Below are 21,059 nucleotides of genomic sequence, written 5' to 3'. Positions count from 1 at the left end.
TGCAGGTATAAAGCAGGAGTACATGGAAATAAATAAGTACTTAGTTACTGTCTACCACTGTTAGTTTGGGGATATAGTCAGGTTGTAGTTCTCAAAAAGGACAAGATGAAGGAATGGTAATCAACTCTCCTGTTTCTCTAAACCACCTGTCAGCAGCGGAGCTCGTGCTGCCTTAACTAACCCTCGCGTGCACCACATCAAAGGCACGAGGCTGCTTTAGTGGCTCGAGACAAATCTCAGACCTTTATTTTGATACACGTTAAAGCAAATATAGATATTTACCTACTTTCGATTCATTCATGGCCTCAGTTTGAAACATTAGCAAACAGTTCTCCCACACATGTTTAGCCTCTAGTCAGTTCTCAGTCAATGAATGACGCAGACGTGAAATCACCTGACAGGTGAGAGGATTAATCATCGGGAAGTTTGAAAAAAAAAAAAAACTTTACATATTGGGAAAATTGGGGGAAAAGCCGAATCCATGGAAGGATATTTATAATAAGGCTTACTGGACAATTGATAAAAAAGTGTGTCAGTGGTTCACTATAATTTAGCTTCCATTCAGATAGTAAAGCTACATCTTAAACTACATTAGGTCTATTATTGTGGGGTTTCTTACACATAACCTATTTTCTGCTTTTATGAGATCTGCCGAGGAGCTGTCTTTGTAGACACTGGTTCGATTCTCTACCTGAGCTGCGCTGCAAATTTCACTTTGACATTCACCTGAGCTGAGCTCTTTGGATCCTCCCTCTGGCTCGGCTACACCCCCAACCATTCACGCGGGGCCATTCAGATGCAGAGCACGGTCACAGAAAGTGAAAAGGATGGCAGAGAAGGAGAGTGGAGGCAGTCAGAGTGGTTTTCGGAGGGAGAACGTACAATTTAACCGAGAATTGAACAACCCAGTGTGATTTATGGTGAGTTAGTTACTAGTTTGTTAACTTCTGTCGACACAGTATAATAGATAGATAGATAGATAGATAGATAGATCTTACCAGTGAAAGTGCAGTGTATTCAGTTCTTTTTTTTCTTTTTCCCTTTTTTTTTCTGATTTTCAGGAATGTGTTGAAAAGCGATAAGCACCGTGATCGTGCACCTCAGCCTCTTGGACGCACTGGTAAGTGATGAAGAACATAATGGGTTTAATTCTCTTGATGCAAAGGATTACACGAATGAAGAAAGCATTGTGGTGATGGACATTACATTTTCTGCTTGGACACTTGGGCTTAAAGCTGACAGGTTGAAACTAAATGGTCTTGAATCACATGGAAATCACACTGAAGCTTTCAATTAAACTTCTCTCCACATCATAATTTGTTGTTTTATCAATGTATTGTTTTATTGAGGCACACTCTTTGCCCCTGAACTTAAAAAGTGGATAAACTGGAAGGCAAAAAGCAAGAGAGGAAGAAAAATGGGGAAAGCAAGAGTAACATGCAGCTTTAGTATACATCTAGTGGAATTCATAATCCTGTGAATGAGACAGAAAAAACAGGGATAGATCAAATAACATAAAAACGCTATGTTTTTGTCAGTTTAAGAAGAAATGCCAAAAATCAAGATAAAATCATAACTCGGAAAAACTATTGTCTGTATCAGGAATTACAACACAGAAACTAAGCACATAATATACAAGACATCTGAATATGAAGAGATTGTTTTACACACAAGGGATCCTAATTCCAAATGTCTGTTGAAGTGCAGAAAAAAAGGATTTTTGAGCAAGTCTGTTAATGAGTTTGAGATTGTGTTAAGATTGGCCTTTTAAGGTGTTAGTGGTGCCTTTTTCCTTTTTTTAATCTTAGTAACAGATTGATAAGGAAAGGGACTATTTGAGAAGTGAAAATAGCTGGATGGCAAAATGGTCTCTGATCTTAAGGAAGGAATGTCATTTCTGGTCCAAGGGGAAGTTCTGCATCGGGGAAAGCGTGAGAGTGAGAAATGATACACATCAGTCATTTCAGAAATTTTGATTAAATATTTCATCTCTCATCAGTTTTTATCACAGTAGTGCACCTGCAACATTTGTGCGCCTAATTACAGTTTACATTGCCAACCAGTGTTAAGTGAGAGCAGATTAAAAGACACACACAGACACACCTTGCTGTGTGTTTCTTTTCATCTGCTCAACAATGCAGGTACCACTGGGTGCTGTGCCTTTATTTTATCTAGAGTTATCCATTGCGTGAAATTATATCCCTATACTTTGAAGCATGCATTAAGTGTACTAAATTACAAGGTGGCAACTGAGAGCAGCAATTGAAGTCACACTGAACAAACAGTGATGGTGTTAGGCATAAAAAGGGCACTGTTGTAAGGCACTCAACCATGAGGAAGAATCTTATTGTTCTTTAATTGTAATGGGGACATTTCTACCTCACAGTTATTTGTCATCTTGTCAAACTTTGACAGTGCGGTTACTCACACATATTACGGCTATTGCTCAACATTCAGCTCAGGCTTAAAGCTTCCTGGTCCACGTTCAGTTCACCCGCTGAAACAAAGTGTCTTGTGTTTCATGGCAGCGACATCTAGACCCGTCGACCTGTCAGAACATGCTCTAATTGATTATTTCCTAATTCTCTTTAAGAAACATGTTACTTAAGGCTAGGGTGTCATTTTTATTGCATTATTTAGGGTGAGCGTTTAATCTAAACTCAACCTCATTTGATCTATTCAAAACTCGTGCCCTAACCTTGCACTATCTCATTGCCATGAGGGCTTCTGCAAACAGAGAGAAACAAAACAATGCAGGTAAGGAAAAAGCTGGCAGAACCCCAAGTCAAATCAAGTCAAACGAGAAACTGCTCGTTTTGTAGAGCCTTTCCACAACAGAAACCCATATTGCTCAATGTGTCTCATCGGTGGGTGACAAACAATGTGTGTAATCTTCCATGTCCTTTTTCTTGATGCCCCAACACGTTTACCAAAATCCTGCTGTAACCCTCTCCCTCTGCACCGCTGCATCTTCTCACGGAAATTTCTAGCAGTCTTAATTCCTATAAACTTCAGTCATTATCCACGTCCAAAGACCACTGGTCACTCTCTTAGTGTTTAAACTGTGTGTTCTTAACTTGCACTCAGTTTATTTCCTCCACTGCCTCCTCCTCCTCCATCTCTGTGCGTGGATGTGCCTGTCACTGTGGCTGTTTGTGCTGCAAAGGCTGGAACAGTGTGACTTCACTCTCAGGCCCGTCTGTGCGCTAGCCTCAATACCCCATGGTGCTGGCCTTTGTAAGTGCTTATAGTGGCTGCAACCCCCCTTTGCACAGAGGCTCCACTGAGGAGGCCATTGAGCAGGGATTGCCTTAATACCCAAAGAAACTCTTTTCTCCCCACCCCACCCCTCCCTCATTTGCTTTCTGTCACAGTCTTGCCTCCTTCATTCCATAGGTTTTCTTCCTCAGTATCCAGAGAAAGTGTTACCTGGTCTCCGTCCGTCCTTCTCCAGGCTGCAGGCTAAGTGTGTCAGGTGTCCAGGTTGCAGAGAACAGGATCTGCACTTTCTACACTTTGAATGAGGAGACGAAGAGATGTCGCAAGTAAAGGGCTGTTGCAGAGTTTGCAGCAGGTGCTTGTACAGCTGCCACACAAAGGACTCGAGTGAAAATAAGAGAAAAGTGAGTATTTTTGGCTGTCCGTGGTGGTTTGTATAATATTTAACTTATTTGACAAATATTAACATACTTTTAAATGACTTCTAGGGAATTCAAATAAGTCTTACATGATTGCTCTCTACCCCGATGTAGTGTGTAATGAATATTAAATAATAAGTTCCACAGTGCTTCACATTATATTCAGTTTTCAGGTTCCCTGCACTTCCACTGAGCACTTAACCTTTAAAAATCCCCGTGAGAAGGAATTAACATTCCACTGGAATTAATCCAAAAGATATAAAATATTGCCAGTGAATGGTTCTGCCGTACAGCTCCGGTGCTTTAAACACTTTTTAAATTAAATAGGACAACTTTGTTTAGAGAAGGCTACTCATACTTTTATTAAATTTAGAAAATACAGTAAATTAAGTGATGTATCAAATGTTGACTATGCATTTGTGTGCCAAAAAAAATAAGTAAACTCACAAGTTCAAACAGGCTTGTTATGGACTTGTCTGGAACAGGAGTATTAAGGGGGAGGAGGATGGTGGCGGTCTATCATTTTGCACAAAAAAATCAGAGTGGGGTGGGAAGTGGAGGTGTGCCACTGATGGTAGAAGAGCATGAAGGCACTGTTTGTGTTGTCAGTGCAAGATGCAGAACTACCAGAGAAAAAAATGTTGGCCTTTTTCCACAGTGTTCCCAGACCAAATTCCCTTTGGAGTCCACACATGTACACACGCACACATTCTTAAACTTAAACACAAACACACAGAATACACAAGATCATTATTATTTTGCTCATAACCCCAAGTATTAAAAAGTCCAAATGAATCATATTCCACCCAACCTTTTTATTTCAGCATGCATGCTGCTGGTTCTCAGTCATCACCCTGGTGTCCCTGCTTTCTCTGTGCTGGATGTACATTTGTCTGGTTACTTATAACGACCAGGAGGACATTAACTGGTGAGTGACCACAAACATCCACACTCATGCGCATGCACATGCACAACCGACCCACATTGAATCTGGTACAAAAGCCCAGAATCCTCTCTTTTCTTTCCCTTTCTTTTCTCTCTCTTTATTGGTGACCTCTATTCTGCTAACCTAGTGCTGTCCTCTATTGTTCTATTATCAGGAAAGGCTTCACAGTACTGAAACTGTGGGTGAACTGGTTCATGGTGGTGATCATCATGTCTGCAGTCTTAGTCAGCTACTGCATTCTGCTACTGGTGAGAACATAGTGTTTATGCTGTGATGTTGAATTTGAGGACTGCAGGATGTTAAAACCTAATTATTGAAACTTGAATTAAACCTTATTGTCATGGGGGTGGTTAATTACTGGCATGGGAATGGATGTTTAGAATTGTAGCTAAATAAAAAACATGAAATGGCCATTGTTTAGCTTAGCCTTGTACCATGGAAGCATCACTCTTGAGCCATAGAATAAGAGGCCATTGTTGGAATTTCATGCTCTGTAATTGACACCATTCATTTCAGCTCTTTGCACTGATCCAAGTTGCCTTAAGAGAACGACTAGACTTACATTGGCTGCACAAGGTATTGTAAATATTAATCTGTCCAGCTTTTTCCCAAATCACATCATTTATTTGGGTTGTTCAAATTTCTGAATGTCATATTTGCTTTTTCTCTGCACAGATCTTCCTATTTTTTGGCCTTATAGTCGTTGCTCTCGGGGTCACAGGAATTAGCACGTGGAAACAAGAATGGCCAACTGTTCCTCTTTCGCTCCAGGTACAGTAACGGTCTCTTGTCGCCAACTGACGACTGGGAGTGGGAATGGCAGTGAGAGTGTAAATGCATTTTTACATGGGTCTAAGTTGTCTGTTCTTGGTGTCGGCCTCTCGGCAGGCCACAGCTCCTTTCCTGCAGTTTGGTGCTGTTGGAGCTTTGATGTTGCTGAGCCCGTTTGTCTTCCGCACCTTCCTCTGGGCCAAAACAGGTATGTCTCAGACTGGTTCGAGAGTACACACAGGCATGACTCACAAGCAAATACAGACACAGCAATTTTTACAGACATAAACATTATCATTGCTTTGAAAAAACATTTTACTAAATGAGGTTTATTTGACAAGATACAACAAGATAAAGTAAAGATAAACCATGCTGATCCCTAGAATAGAAATATAGTCTAGGATAACATAGGACAACATAGGACCATAAGTAGAGGAGCTGTGGTATCAGAGGACCTTTACTCAAACACCCTAATTTCTGACACACCAGAGGTGGTGTTCTCTGTGCAAATGTTCAGTCATAACAGAAATTAGCAATGCCCCTATCTAGTAATCTTAACCACACATAACTTTTTTATTCATTACTTTTTTTATGAAACTCAAGTGAGGAAATCACAGAGTGTTGTTGAAAGAATTACTGTTTCCCAACTAGCTACTGTAATTTGCATTTATCGTACAACTATGCAAAGAGATACACAAATATTCAGGTGTCACTGGCTGCAAGAGTGTACAAAAAAGATAAGTATAAGTAAGATAAGTATTTGACTACCACAGTAAAAATAATAGTCATTATTTACTCAGACTTCTAAAGGGACTACTGCACAGGTTTGTTCTCTGTTCAAACTCACAGCTACAAGACAGCTACAGAGGATTGTCTCACAGTATTTGACTTTTGTTCTCACCAGGATCTGGGGTCCTTATTGCGGTGGTCTTTGTAGTGGTGTCAGCAGCCATCTTCCTGTGTCCCCTGCGCATCCACTCTCCTTGTCTGATAGAGTTGTCTGAATTACCTGAAAAACCAAAGCTCATTGGCCACAGAGGCGCACCAATGGTGAGCACCCTGTCTTTTACTCAACAGCACCCTAAAGATACACCCTGTTGGCAATGTTCCCTCTAAGCTTAGAGATAGCTTAGAGATAATCCCTCTAGAACTGTAATTTTCACTTCCAGTTTTGGACAGATAAAGAGAAAGTTTTTTTTCCCTTTAGAATCAAACTATCTGGAGTATAGTATAGTGTATTTCCTAAAATGTCAAACTATTTCTGCAATTGTAAGCTACCCAAACAGAAAAATCGACTGCAACAATCCATGCAAATATAATCTGTCACTCAAAGCAAGCTTTTGAATGCAGTACAGTATTATAATCTGTTCACTGATGTAATATGTGAAATGATTTAGCATTTTCATGTGTTCACCTTGCAGCAAATATTCTAACCCTGGCTCAGGTGTGAACAAATGTCCAGTCATGTGAGGGCCCCATATGCTGTGCTGCTCCATCCTTGTTAGTTTGCTTCGCTCCTGAGTCACCAATAAGCTCAACCAAACACTGTGTATGGGGTTGTGCATGTTCACACAGCTTTAGGGTAGTGTGAGAGTTTAAGCATATGAGTGTGTCTTACCCATCTGTCCTCACTGTGTTCAGCTGGCTCCAGAGAACACCATGATGTCGTTCAAAAAGAGCATCGAGTGTGGCGTGACGGCCTTTGAGACCGACGTACAGCTCAGGTACGGTGAAAATGGGTTTACATTTACAAGGCTTTTTAGTGGCTGAGTGCAACAGTAGAAGTAATAGAAATAGACACAAAAAGAGTTAATACTGGCATTGCTTTCCACTGATGGAGTTGATGCAGAGCTAGCAATGTTTTTCCTAGACTGGTAAGTAAACAGCTGCTAATGCTAACGTTCGCTAAGTAGCAATAGCAAAAACTCACATATAGCATCTTTAAAGTGGTATTACACATGTTTTCCACACCCCCATAGCACTATCTCCATTTGCACATGCATTACTTACTGTTCTACTGGTAATAGACTACCACCTTAAATTAATTTTTGAAGCAATGGGTCTTCTATTTCACTCAGGCTTCTCTAATTCTAGATAGCAGCCAACAGAAATGAAAGATACCACAGAAGTCAATAGCATCATAAATAAGACAGCATCAAATTTTGATTGTTTTGACTTCACAATGCTAATTTTTATTGTTTCTCTAATCTAGTAAAGACAGAATTCCTTTCTTGATGCATGATCATCAGTCTGAGTTTTTAATGAGAACGACAAATGTTAAAGAGAAGTTTCCCAAAAAAGACTTCTGCCAAAGTGCCTGCATAACCTGGAAGGAATTACAGAGCCTGAATGCAGGTGAATGGTTCCTAAAGGTGAGGGCTGTGTTTTGAAACATGCTTGTCCACACGCTTCTTTATAAAGGTTTATGTATTGTCATTCAGCCTGCTACAGTTACACAAAATATCACTGGAATTTCCAGATGGACCCTTTTCATTCAGTGTCCCAGCTCTCAGAAAAGGAAAGGACATCAGCAAGAGACCAGACTATACCCTCCTTACTTGAGCTCCTTGAACTCGCTATGCAGCACAACATCTCAGTGATATTTGATCTATATAGCCCCAACCAGGAAAGTGACATAAACGACACAGTCAGCACCATCTTGAGTTCTGGCATTGATCCAAGTCTGGTAAGTCTATTGCTAATCACCTAAATGGAATTTGATTGAGATATTTCATGATTAGGCACATTTTATTAGGGTGTTGTACTTTCCCTTTTTTTTTTTTTAACAGATTCTCTGGCTTCCACCAGCGGAAAGAGAAAGTGTAATCTCCTCTGCTCCAGGATTCATCCAGGTTTACAGCAACGAAACTGAAATGTTAAACAAAACAGGAAACCACCTGAATGTGAAGTACAACAATTTGAGCACAGAAAGAATCAGGTAAAAACATAAATATGAAACAAAACACAACCTTACTGTCTATGTGGTGGTGCTAGGGGGCATGCACAGTAGTGTGTTAATTAAAAGTGTGTGTGTGGCATGCTGAGACACAGTGCTAGCACTGAATATAAATGCACAGGATCAGCCTCCAGGGAATATGATTCAAATAATGTCCCAACCCCACAGTGTTGTTAAATAGATGAGCAAACCAACCATAATAAAAGATTCTAAAGAATGAAAAGCAGTGTAGCAACATGTTTTCAAAGTGTTGTATTCGGTGCCAAATGAACTCACTGTGCATGGACGGCTTTCTTTGCTTTATAATTCAGGCTTTCCACATGCTTTTGACATAAAACGTATCACTAGGTAGCACAAATGAACTTTACGCATAAAGATATGAAACATTTTTTTGTTTGTATACAGTGAAATAGTGTGCAGGATTAATGTGTGTCTCGTCATGGATGGTGATGCTTGTGAAGGCAGGGAGTGTGTTTGTGTGTTTTTATTACTTTTTATTCATGTGTGCATGCAGACAAGTCTTTTTACTTTTGTATGATTCGTATTTTATTGATTACCTACATGCACTTACATATGTACACACATGGCTCCAAACATACCTGCATGCATGCATGAATATTTACTGTCCACAAATTCCTCTTTTCCACTTCTCTCTTCATTTACCTACAGTATGATTTATACAAATCGCTGCTTGTCCTACATTCTTTTGCTGTGTCTGTATCTGGCAGAGACCTTCGTAAAGGGAACGTTACAGTTAACCTGTGGGTGGTTAATGAGCGTTGGCTGTTTTCTCTGCTGTGGTGTGCAGGGGCCAGCTCCGTTACCACCAACTCCTGCCACCTCCTTAAGGACATGGAAAAGCCTGACTGGGTCATGGTGAGCAACACATACAGCTGCACACACAGTACCTCATGTGTTATCTCTCTTTCTTTTTATTTCCACTATTCAGCATTAAATACCAACTGATCCAGCATTTGCTTTGAGGCTGACAAGTTTGTACGCGTGTTTTCCAAAATATGCGACACGCCTTGACCATGCTGTGCCCATGGGCATGTTTGTGTGTTTCAGGGACCTTTTACATACAAAATAATATGGATTTCAGTGGATGTTTTTTCTATTATAATAATGACTGCGATCTTCATATTTCTGAGGTAAGCTGAGCAGATGTTTGCTGTACACACTTTGTGTTTGTTATATAAAAATGTCCATGAAAATGAATAGACTGACTCACCAGCCTCACTGTTTCTGCCAGGACACACACTTTGTATCACAGAAGAGGTATAGTAACTTTAGATTTGAATATGTTACGCTTAGGGCTGCAACTATTGACTGTTTTCATTACTGATTAATCTGCAGGTTTTCACAATTAATCAGTTGATTTTCTGTTGATCAACTAACCTATTAACAAACTAATTGTTTCAGCTCTGGATAACATAATGAATAATGTCACTAGAAAAAACTAGCTAACATGGGTGTTGCACACAGTGTTCCACATCCTATCTCCTGTCTGTCTTCAACTACCATTTCTATCCATGAATCCATTAATCTGAATGTAGGTTGTAGGTTAAAATGGTGATATTAATCCAAACAATATTTTGGGTTTGTTTGATCTGTAATGTTAAATATAACTACAATGACAAAAGTTTTGTTGGCAATAAGAAAAAAAATACAAGCCTTCACCCTTTATTTGCAAAATAACTTTTTAGAGAATTGTGTATTGCAAGCAAATGAACATCAAGTAACACTGGGCATCATGCACTTTCCAGTAAGTCCTCCTTAACAATAGGTTACAACTGGTACCTAACAATGGTCAGGTACCACTTGTAACTAATGGTTTCATTAAAAGTTTGAAGTAGATTGATTAGTTTAAAAACATGTTTTGGGTTGCCAGGTTGTTAAAAAAAGGATTTGACCAATAATTTACTGGCATGGTTTTGAAGAGAAACAAACAAAAACATACTACCGGATTAGCAACATTAAAACATCATCATTACAAAACAGAAATCATAAGTTCAAGTTTAAGATTTTTTTTCACAACCTGACAACTCAAATGTCTTTTCTTATTAATAAATTCTAACTATTTATAAATACACAATAGATCTTCTTTTCTTTTTCAAATGATGCCGTTTTAGAGTTTTAGAGATATTAGAGTTTTTTTGTACTGAAGTGGGTCTCTTCATTTGTTTTCTTATCTTTTCTGACTCCAAACAGGAACAGAAAGGCAAGACGACGATACTACTGCCTCAAACAGCAAAGAACTGTTTCCCTTCTTATACCATAGGTCTCATGAGCCCTGAAACTGACGTGCATCTTTTTTCTGCATTGACCGGAATGATCTGGATCTGAATCAGGAAGAAAACAAGTTAATGTGAATTAACTTTTTCTGAAGCCATGAAAGATGATTTAACTGAAATTCTAAGATGTGAATCAAATAATGGCACTGAACCACTAGATGGCAGTTTAAGGTTTTTGTTTCTGTATAAAGCTTGTTGACCAGGTTTCTGTCACACAGGGTTTTGATTATTCTTCTGTTGCTACTGAAAATATTCTGCTTTTCTCTGATTGTATCACTGCAATGTGCAGTGTGGATCTTCATTGTGTTTTTTCTGTCGTTGCTTTGATTTGTCGGAAAACTGTTTTGTATGGTGTCACCACTGCAGGAAATATGCGTTGTAACCTGAACCTTGTGTATTTAACTCTCTACTATATGAACTACCTGTACATTTTGTTTGTTTTTCAAAACTGGAGACTTATGATAATGTATAGATAAATGGATATGGGCCATATGGGTATAAAAACATAAAGAAGAAAACATATATAGGGCTCATTGTTCCTTTATGTAATAACTCAGTATTTTTTCTGATATATATTTTTTACAAACAATACAGTTATTTTTCTTATTCTTTGTATATCCTTGAGACAAGAAATGTCACCAACAATAAAAAAATGCTTATTTAGATATTCATGCGTATGCTTTTATTATTAAGTTATATTTTATTATATTATTATATTTATTTTACTTTGCTCTTTTTCTAGTACATTTATTTGGCAGCTCTAGTTACAAGTTACTTGAAAGTTACAATGCATTGTTTTACATTAAACCACTCAACAGTGGCACATAAAAAATGGGTACAGTTAGCTCTACTTCAGTCAGGTGCATTAGCAAAATGCACTATAACTAAAATTATAAAATTTTTGAATTCAGGACTTTTTACTCATAATGACATGTGACATTTGACATTGACATATGACATTTTACACTGCAGTATTTCTACTTTTTCTTAAATGAAAGATATAAACATTTTTATTCCATCATAGAAGTATTGTAAGCCACAATCAACAAATATTTTTATCATCAATATGTCTGACAATTATTCTACTCTTTAGTAACTGATTTATGCCCCGAAAGCCAAGTTTACACATTGAAATTAAATTTCTTGTTTTGTTTAACCAGATGTAAAAAAAAACAAAAAACAAAACAAAACAAAACAAAAAAAACAAACACACACACACACACACAAAAAAACAAAGATATTAAATATACTATTATAGAAAACTAAAAGTTGTTGTTTTCAGTCTACTACTTCAGACATCACTTAAACTAGAGCTAAAGATGAAATAATGAACCAGAAATACCGTCTTTTTAATCCACACATCGTCATACTTTTCAAAACCTGACGCCTACATTACCCACAATGCAACTGGAACGGCGACAGTTCAGGTGTGTTATGCTAGTAGTGGCTACATGTAGCTTCGCGCCGTTAGCCTCGAGCAGAGATGAGGAGTGGACTACAGCGGTCCGGTAAGCTCGCTTCTTCCTAACTCCACACCCTCACATTTTTTTTTTTCATTTACAAACTTGTACTCTTCAACCCCAACCAGCACTGACTCACCTGAGACAGTTTATCAGACTGCGGACAGCTCCCTCTGGAGCCACAAAAGGTTTTATACAACTTTTCCTCCGGCCTCATATACACTCATTAGCAACGTTAGCTATTTCCTCAAGAACTGTAAACTGACTGATGTGTAAACCCTTTGATCTGTGATTTTCCAGCACCACTTGAACGCACCACTAGATGGCACGCAACGCTAGAAAATTGAGGGGAAAAAAGGCGACTTCAAGCTTATTAGGGAAAAATTTTGCCATTGACGACAAACAGCTTCACTAAGAGACTGAACACTACAGATGACAGACTGCAACAGATAATGTAAGATAACAGCAGGTGGCATAGTTTAAATGTGTCAATGCTGATATTACAGTGGGCTGACATAAAGCTGAGCCAAGGGACAGTTTTCCATGAAGGCGAGGCATGTGTGTGAGGGGAGGAGGAGGAGGAGGAGGAACAACATGTCACGCTCCGGGGCCGTTTTGACCAAAAAAACTCTCTGGAAAGTTGACATGAAGTAAACAATCTCCTCTTGTCACATCTTTACCCCTGTGTGTGGGTGTGGATCACACTGCTGCTGACTGCAGCAACAGTTCAGGCAGACGGGGAGTGTCCAGCGAATGGATTTTTAAAACTCAACATCTCACTTGTTTGGGAAGAAGGAGCTACAGTTTCTGTTTGTGTAATTATCCGGGACTGTTGCTGTAATTATTTTTCTACTGAACACCCCCACCAAAACTGTAATTTACATGACTTTTCAAGTTGGCCACAGCATGGTGCATAAGTATGGTAAGTACCGTTAAATGTAACGTATTCAGCTCCCTGACGTGTCAAAGTTTTACACTAAAACTCCGTTGGAGTAAAGGTTTTTAGGTCAATGCCAGCTCATTACTCCATTAGGCATTTGCACGGCTTTTCACTGGCCCACTAACTTCACCTGTAATCCCTTGGGGAAACACTAATTTTCTTGTCCTTAGGGAATGAAAAAGATAAACTTCTGTAAGTAAAAACTCTGCAACTTCCGGGCAGCAGTGTACTGCTACTGAGTTTTTTTTTTTTTTCTTTTCCTCGATCAAAATGTTCAGGAGCCGGTAGGAAACTGCGAAGTAGTAGATTTACCTCCGTGATGTGCATCATCTCTCTGCTGTGTTCCTCACCACCCACAGGGTTCAACAACCAGCTGTACAGTCGTGTTGCAAGAGAAAAATACCTTTAATGTGCTGTGCAGGAGAATATAACAGACAGCAGTGCTGCATTTGGCTATAGCACAAATACAAATCATTATTATTATGTGATAGGTTGTATAAAATCTTATTTTTGTACCTTGTACTTGCCCACTTAATGCATACTTACTTATATTTATGTGTGCTGAATTATTAGCTATGATTGTTATTAGCTCTGTAGATTTTAGAGATATATCATGAAGTGATTAGTCCCTTTACACAAAAAGTATTTGGCAACCATTGTGTGAATGATTAATAATAACATATTTGAAGCAAAAATGGCAGATATTTACTGCTTCCAGCTCCTTAAATGTTATTTTCTTTTTGATATAACCCTTCTATCGTTGTAAACTGAATATATCTCTGGAGTTTTAAAAGACTGGTTGGAGAAGATAAAATATTTAACTTAATTGGCATTTTTCCTTGTTTGCTGACATTTTATAGATTAAATGTTTAATTAAAAAATAAGCTGTAGTTTAATTAATAATCAGAGTAATCAATAGTTGCATTCTTAACAGACTTGATCATATTATCATATTCTCTCTTTTTAAGAGCAATATGATAAATGTCATTATTATATGAGTAAAATTAATAAGATTGACTTTACCCCATCAACATGTATAGACTGTTTGTTGCTGTTGTCCTGAGATGTGTATTTATTTTGTGAGGCAGACACAGAACGGGCAGTGCAGCTGCTCAGGCAGTACCAGGCCAACCTGACCAGTCCGGAGGAGCAGGCCTTGAAGACCAGCGTTGGAAAAGTGTCTGCCATCTTGGGAAGTCAGCTGTTCCAAGCCCTTCTTGGTAAGAAAAACACTACACGACTGCTTGTTTTGAAGGAGGAAGTCTTTCAAAACTCTGCCCTTCAGTTCAAATTACATCTCAGTTTCTTAGTTTCCAAATAACTTTTTCAGTTTCAAAATAACTTTTCCTCCCTCACAGAGTGAGGGAGGTGTTTTGTTTTTTTGTATTGCTACACTTTGTTTTAATCCTACTGCATATCAGTCTTTTGTTCAGTGTAGTTTATATACTCTGTTTTTGTGTGACTGGCTGCTGGCAGACACAGGATGTAGACAGGGTCAGGTTGTATTAATTTGTGTGGAAAGTTAACTGAGTCTAAACGTTTCCCAATTAGGTCTTATGAAAGAGGCCTTTCAGTTTGCCTCACAAAGGTTTGCTGTATACCCTTCTCTGTAACATACTCCGATTGTAATGAAATCCCAATAAAGCCACACACACCACAGTCTATCTATAGCCTAAGTTTGTATAAATTCAGACTTGTCACACTGTGAAAGTAAATTCTTCCCTTTGACAAAAAAAATGGCCTCTTTCACACCGTGTACTTAATGACCTCATCACTACCAGAAAGCAAAATGAATCCACTGAAGCTGCTTCTGACTAAACTGATTACTAAGCCTGAAGTCTGCATAGTTTCTACCACAACTCATCTGAAGAGTCACTGTTATTCATTGTAACCAGCTACACCTTCATGACAAGTTTGATGGTTTGGAAAAGAGCTCAGGGAAGCCAGTGTGAACCTTAACCCCAGTTCCTTTTTAAATCAGATAAAGCACATTACTTTGATTTAATCAATGGTTGAGTGGTCCTTCTAATTACCACAGCCATGTTATAATGATGCTTGCCCTTGGGTCTGCTGTTGCTACTGCTGACCTACTGCTGCTTCACTGCTGGAGATCTGCGGGGGGATGGGCTGCTCAGGCAGCAGTTAAAGAAATACTGTATGACTGTTTTTAATAGTGATATATACTGAGTTCACTTCTTGTTAGAAGTCGACTTCTACCAGAGGTGGCAGGGACTCATTTGCTGTATATATCCATATTATAAGGTCAAATGTGTTTTAACAGGCCAACAAGACTGTCCCATTTCCAAAGCTTCTTGAAATGTAGCTGAGAAATGTAGCCCTCTTTCTCCTGATCATGAGGACATAACTGGTGTACTCCACTGTTGGCGGTCCAGATGTTTATTGTTACATTCAGACAGTCCTCAACAACATGTCAAGAATCCTTTAATCAGATTTACTGATTACCAGTTGGGCATCATGAGTTAAAATTTAATTTACTTGTACTGTAAACTCAGGTGTTATTGACCTAGTTTACCGGTCGTATTTAATTTGTGTGACTTTGGGAAATGTATGATTAGCAACTGCCTGGCCACATCATTTCCTTTAGCCTCTTGATAGCCAAGAAGTGGTTACTTTTTCGGCATGTGCAGTCCTGCACATTTGTAGGCTCTGTTATAGAAGACAGGACCTGGTTTTGGACATGCTGTAGCTATTGTGTTAATAACAGATTCTTAAGCAGGACAGATGGTTGTGATCACAGAGTCTTAAATCTGGGCCCTTAGGTTGAATGATCTTTCTTCTCATTGCACTCCCATGCTGTTATTCCAAATCAGGAACATCATGAGGTCAAACTTTTCCAAATTGTCCAATACTCCCATCAGCCCTAGCTGTACTTTTGTGTTAGCATGCTACCATGCTAAAGATGGTGAACATGATAAACATAACACATGGACCTGATAAGCATCAGGATGCTAGCATTGGCATTTTGAGCATGTTAGCATGCTGATGTTAGCACTTGCGTAGAGCCTCACAGAGCTGCTAGCATGTCCTTACATTCTGACCTACTGATTCACTCTGTTAGTCAGCTAAAGCCACAGTTTAGCAAATGTATCTTTTTTATTAGCATCTTTTTTATGCTTACCATGTACTAGTTAAATCAGTATTTTTACCAGGTTTATGCCAAGTGTGATTACAAATTAAACATGCTAAAATGTCCTTGAGAAAGGCACTAGTGTCCTTTTAGCTCTGAGGAGACTTATGTTTTTGTCTGTCTCTGAGGGGGGCAAAGCCATAAAAACACTCAGCTTTTCCCAATTATTGCCTTTATTTTCATAATATGTTGAGACAACATTTTTATTAGACATTTGCAATAAGTTATAGTCCTGTATCTCTTGCATAAATGGTTTAAATAGGCTACATTTCTATATAATAACTCAATGCTCTGTACAATTTTAATCGAGGAGCCATAAAACAATATACCTTGATATTTATTTAAGTGAAGGAGACTCAGGGAGGATTATCTTTCCAAATCAGGATTCCAAACATTCCTCACAAAGAATGTTCAATCAGGGCCGAGTCCTGAGGCAGACAGGAAAATAAAGTGCTTTCGGCTGCCATGCCAAGTCTATTCCACAACTCCCCTGGTTTTCTGGATCATCTGCACAGTGTGTGAGGGTAGAAGAAGAAGAAGATGAAGAGGCCTCTGGTTGGTTCTTGTCAGGTGCAGGTTTCACCCTCGATTCAACATGTGGTTCTCATCAGAAAAGGCAGAGTGGAGGAGCAGCCGGTTCACAGAACTAATAGGAATACAGTGCAATATAAACATTACTCATCCTCTTATCCTCTCCTGTTTTGTTTGCCTTGCATGCTTGGTGCCACGTGAACCAGTTCTGTTTTGACCGTTTTGTCACTGTAGTGCCGGGTTGAAAAGTGGAGAGCTGTATGACCAGAGCTGACAAAGTTTCAAACATTTTGCAGTTAGATGAGGATTTATAAAAACCAGAGAGTTTTTCAGTTTTCACAAGTTAAAGACAGTGACCTGCCAACATTACAGTGCAGTATTTGTCTTTAAAAGATCTTTCTAACTTTGATGCACTGTGGGAAGTAAAGAGGTGTTTGATGCAGTGTGGGAAGGTTCAGTACTGGCCACTTGATTGGATGTCTGCATGGTTGCACAGTCACGGACAAAGGTTGCCTTAACTGTGCATCCATCCTTTTGTTCCAGTGTACAAATATGCAGTGGGAGGCATGGGGGGGGGGGGTGCTGCTGCTAGTGGGGAGCTGGGACACATACAGACAGACACATGTTAAATCACAGAGGACCCTAAATGCCTAGGGAATATTTTATTGTGGCAGTGACAAGGGGGTGAATTGTTTGCCCTTCCTTGAAATTGTGGCCTAGTTTCCCATGAATGTGTTATTCTGGTGATCTGTGGGTTGCTCATCATCATGTAAAGAACCAGGGGCGCACATGTTTTTCTATATGATTCACCCAGGCAAGCAATACAGAGATGACTTCGGTTCAGTTGAATAGGTACATGACAAATAGCAACACACACAAACACACTGATCCTTCATGCAGAGTCTTTGTAGGACGGGGAGAAGGTGCAGGAAACCCCCTATGACTGTGACAAAAAGGCTCAGCACTCCGACCAGGCCGTCCCAAAATAGTGCCAACATCAAAAAGAGATCTGGGAGTAAGTCCTATGAAAGAGACTTCTGGTTTGGATTATGTGTTTTGTTCCATAGCCAGGAATTTATGTGGTCTGCGAGGGCTGGAATGGTTCAGAGATTTTTTTGGAAAGTCACAGATGTAAAAAAAAAAAAAAAACAACAACAAAAAAACCTGTACTTTGTGTGAGTGTGAATCCTGATTTCAGAACATTTCAGGACCTGATTGAGCACTTTTCTCTGCCTTGTTACTTTTGCCAGGAATAGATGAACGATGTAATTAGAAGTGTTAGTTGTGTGAAAGCAAGCCAGGTGTCCGAGATGCAGCAGAAGAGCACATCCTGCACGACTTGAAGGGTGCATCAACTTCAAGATGAATTTAAAGCTGAACTAACTAGTGTTTTTACATCAAATAACTCAAATGACTAAATGCATGTGAAAGTTGTCAGTCATAGTGAAGAACCCACAGAGACTCATCACCCGACTATTTTGCTCAGTGCTACATAGCGTCTTTCAGCTCATTGTTTTGGTTTTACAGCCCACAACTTTCCTGTTTTGGAAAGTACAAGACTGGTTTCCAGCTACAGCCGCTGGCTAGCTCCGTTAAACCCACTAAACACTATCTGCCCAGCACCAAATGACAGACTGGCAAAGTTAGTGACCAGCTGGTGAACTTAGTGGAGCATTTAGCAGCTTGAGAGCTGGATATTTTTCCCAAACTAGAGCTAAATTAAGAGTGAACATTGAGCTAACATTTGTCAAGTGGGCAGAAACAAAACTCCAAATTAATCCTAATGTTGCTCTTTGTCTGGTTGATGTGTAAATAGGCAAACTGCTTTCTAAGACATTCGCCATTTCAGCTTTGTTAGGTGTCATGTTAATGTTTTTGCAGCATTCTCTACTGAATCTAAGTGGTAACATAACTAGTTAATGCAGGTTTAAGAAAAAAGGTATCAACCAAACACATAACACTATATTCGGGACGTGTAGAAAGGCAGCACACTCTTGGTTTTTGTGTTGAAAATTCAAATTTTCTACTATATCTAAGCCATGCCATCACAGGTTTCATATTCTGTGTGACAGGTGTACATTTAAATGACAGAATATTCCTAACCATTTCACCAATTGACATGAAACTACTCTGTGACAAGTTGCGTTATGGTTAAGTGACTCATGAAGATGTCTTTTTGCTCTTTGACTGATAACGTACACAGTGGTGATTTTATAAGTAGGACAGTTAGTTGTGAAATAGTTAGGCATATTAGCAATGTGAGTAATTGTATTTGTATTGTTTTAAATGTGTGTCTGTGCCTGTATGTAAATGTGTTAGTGCCTACAGTATGTGTGTGTCTGCATGTATATAAGAGTTTGTGTAAGTGAGGTTGCTCTTTAGTCAGCTGGACAACAAACTCCTCTGCCCACACAGAGCTTCACTCCTCCATATTCAGACACAGTGATGAGTCACATGCTCCATTCTTACACTTTTGTTCTCATGGTGCCTTGTTGGGACATACTAACTCTTATCTCTCTGTCTCACACACATACACACAGGGTGCAGAGCTTTGAGTCTCTGTTTCAACAAAAGATACACATTGTTGATTAAAAAAAGCTGTTTAAAATATATCAGGTTTCCCTAGATGTTCTGTCTTGTGGCCCAGTCTTGCCCTGACATTGAACTTTGGGAAGTTGATGAACTCTCCAGCAACCTCTTTATGCTAACGGTGCAGTAACCAGGCCCCGTGTGTGACATCAGCAAAATTGTCCTAGTGCATTCTCATCAAATGGCTGCCACTCAATAAGTGAACACTAAGAAGTGATGAGTGGAGATGAGTAGAGGAGGAAGGAGAGAAGAGGAGTTCAGTCTGAGAAGAGAAGGAAAACTTTGAAAGAGCGAAGGAGGAGTTGAGGAACACGCTGAGACATCAATACTAATAATGGTACTCTTATGTTTTGTGGTACTTGAGAAGGAGTGAGTAACCACTTACAGTACTTGACAACACATACAGCTTTCTCTCCTTGAAGAAGCTTGTCTTCAAGATTAGATATCATTAAGTTATTTGCCATGTCATCAATCAGTGGGTCACTTTGGTCAAGACCGAAATATTATAACACCTAATCAATGGATTGTCATGAACTGTAGTATAGACATTAATATTCCACTGAAGATGAATTGCACTGTAACTTTAGTGATCCCTTAACTTAACTTCACCTGCTGCTATGATCAGTTCAAAATGTCTTTTTTTTATCTGTGAAGCTAATGACATTCTCATCAGTCTCAGCTGTATTTTGTGTTAATGCTTAAGAAAACATAATCAACACACTTAACCAAGATGGCGACCATAGTCAATATTACACCTGCTAAATAAACATCAGCATGTTAGCTTTGTCTTTGTGAGCATATTAAGGTTTAGCTAAAGAGCAGCCGTCACAGAGATGCTAACATGACTACAGATTCTTTAGTCGTGCTATATTTGTTTCTGTTTTTACACCCTTAGATTCTTCTTCACCATGTGGCATGTTACATTATGTTTGAAGCATGTGAAGGTTCAGGGAATAACTTTTATCAAACCAACTTCCATTTCTGCAGCACTCAATCAAAGCATGTCACAGACAGGCTATGAATTTCCCACTATTCAACTAGGGGGCAGTGTCTACATTTATTCAACATGTGTAGGAGCTCATGTACCCTCACCCTAAAATGGAGCTTGAATACAAAGAGACTGAAAATGACCTGCAGTGTAACTGATCTATGATGAACTTGAAGAGTCAAAAAGTAGAGGTGTGTTTTTTTGTTGTTGTTTGTATGCATGTTGCTCAGGTAGTGTGAAATATTATGATGTGGGCCTCCAAGACACTGACTTGATGATTTACTCAGTCGGTACCTGAGTCATATAGTTCAGCAACAAGATGAGAGGAGCGCTTGCAAATGCAGAGACATAACTTCCATGTAAACAGACGACTCCCACCCCCACGTTTTCACCCGCTGTACCACCGAGGAAAACAGACAGCTCCCAGTGTGCCCATGATTGATCGATGGTTTCTAGAACACAGCTAATGTAGTGCACTTTAGAGGACTGAGAAGTTATGAACAAGAAATACAGATTACTCAGTTAAAAAAAAAAGAAAAAAAAACTTGCATTTTATGCTTGTAATGATCCAAGTGAGGGAAAAAAGGGCTCATTATTGTTTTTTTTTCTCACAGATATTCAAGAGTGTTACGAGGTGACCTTGCAACAGAACACAGAACAAACTGTTGTGAAAGAAGACAGCCGGCAGGATGCGTGGGAGGTAAATTTCCTGCTTCACATTATAGATTATGGAGAAAATATACTTAGTGTTTACAATGTGTCTGGTGTCACACGTACTGTTGTGTGCCATGCTTCGCC

At 39.2% G+C, this 21,059-nt stretch overlaps 2 protein-coding genes across 4 annotated transcripts in view; both read left to right on the top strand.

The window, feature by feature from the left end:
- The first annotated feature begins 760 nt into the window (after positions 1-760).
- Positions 761-11,272, top strand: gdpd2 (glycerophosphodiester phosphodiesterase domain containing 2). Of its 3 annotated transcripts, none has more exons than XM_051072454.1 (17): positions 761-920; positions 1,062-1,120; positions 3,455-3,623; positions 4,463-4,566; positions 4,739-4,832; positions 5,101-5,160; positions 5,260-5,355; positions 5,473-5,563; positions 6,260-6,405; positions 6,997-7,079; positions 7,568-7,727; positions 7,835-8,041; positions 8,145-8,293; positions 9,040-9,187; positions 9,380-9,462; positions 9,564-9,589; positions 10,523-11,272. In XM_051072454.1, exons 3-17 carry the CDS (start codon positions 3,537-3,539, stop codon positions 10,606-10,608), a joined length of 1,620 nt encoding a protein of 539 aa, XP_050928411.1. In that variant the 5' UTR covers positions 761-920; positions 1,062-1,120; positions 3,455-3,536; the 3' UTR covers positions 10,609-11,272. The 3 variants fall into 3 exon arrangements, with proteins under 3 accessions (XP_050928411.1, XP_018515920.1, XP_018515921.1); XM_018660404.2 differs by having other exon boundaries at positions 3,397-3,623; XM_018660405.2 differs by lacking the exon at positions 9,564-9,589 and having other exon boundaries at positions 3,397-3,623.
- Positions 11,273-12,635: 1,363 nt separating this feature from the next.
- dlg3 (discs, large homolog 3 (Drosophila)) overlaps positions 12,636-21,059 on the top strand; it is a 77,773-nt gene continuing 69,349 nt past the window's right edge. Inside the window, exons 1-3 of the mRNA XM_018660215.2 lie at positions 12,636-12,987; positions 14,094-14,225; positions 20,876-20,961. Coding sequence (XP_018515731.1) covers positions 12,948-12,987; positions 14,094-14,225; positions 20,876-20,961 — 258 coding nt within the window. The 5' untranslated portion in view covers positions 12,636-12,947. The remainder of the gene's footprint in view (positions 12,988-14,093; positions 14,226-20,875; positions 20,962-21,059) is intronic.

The sequence above is a fragment of the Lates calcarifer genome, linkage group LG8 (assembly GCF_001640805.2).
Source record: "Lates calcarifer isolate ASB-BC8 linkage group LG8, TLL_Latcal_v3, whole genome shotgun sequence".
Classification (NCBI taxonomy): domain Eukaryota; kingdom Metazoa; phylum Chordata; class Actinopteri; family Centropomidae; genus Lates; species Lates calcarifer.
This window is presented reverse-complemented; position numbering and strand designations above follow the sequence as displayed.

Excerpts from the sequence above, each read along its gene's own strand:
- gdpd2 (XM_051072454.1), top strand. The coding sequence starts at position 3,537 with ATGTCGCAAGTAAAGGGCTGTTGCAGAGTTTGCAGCAGGTGCTTGTAC. Across the intron at positions 5,564-6,259 it reads CTTCCTCTGGGCCAAAACAG|GATCTGGGGTCCTTATTGCG; the intron begins GTATGTCTCAGA and ends TGTTCTCACCAG. Across the intron at positions 9,188-9,379 it reads AAAAGCCTGACTGGGTCATG|GGACCTTTTACATACAAAAT; the intron begins GTGAGCAACACA and ends TGTGTGTTTCAG.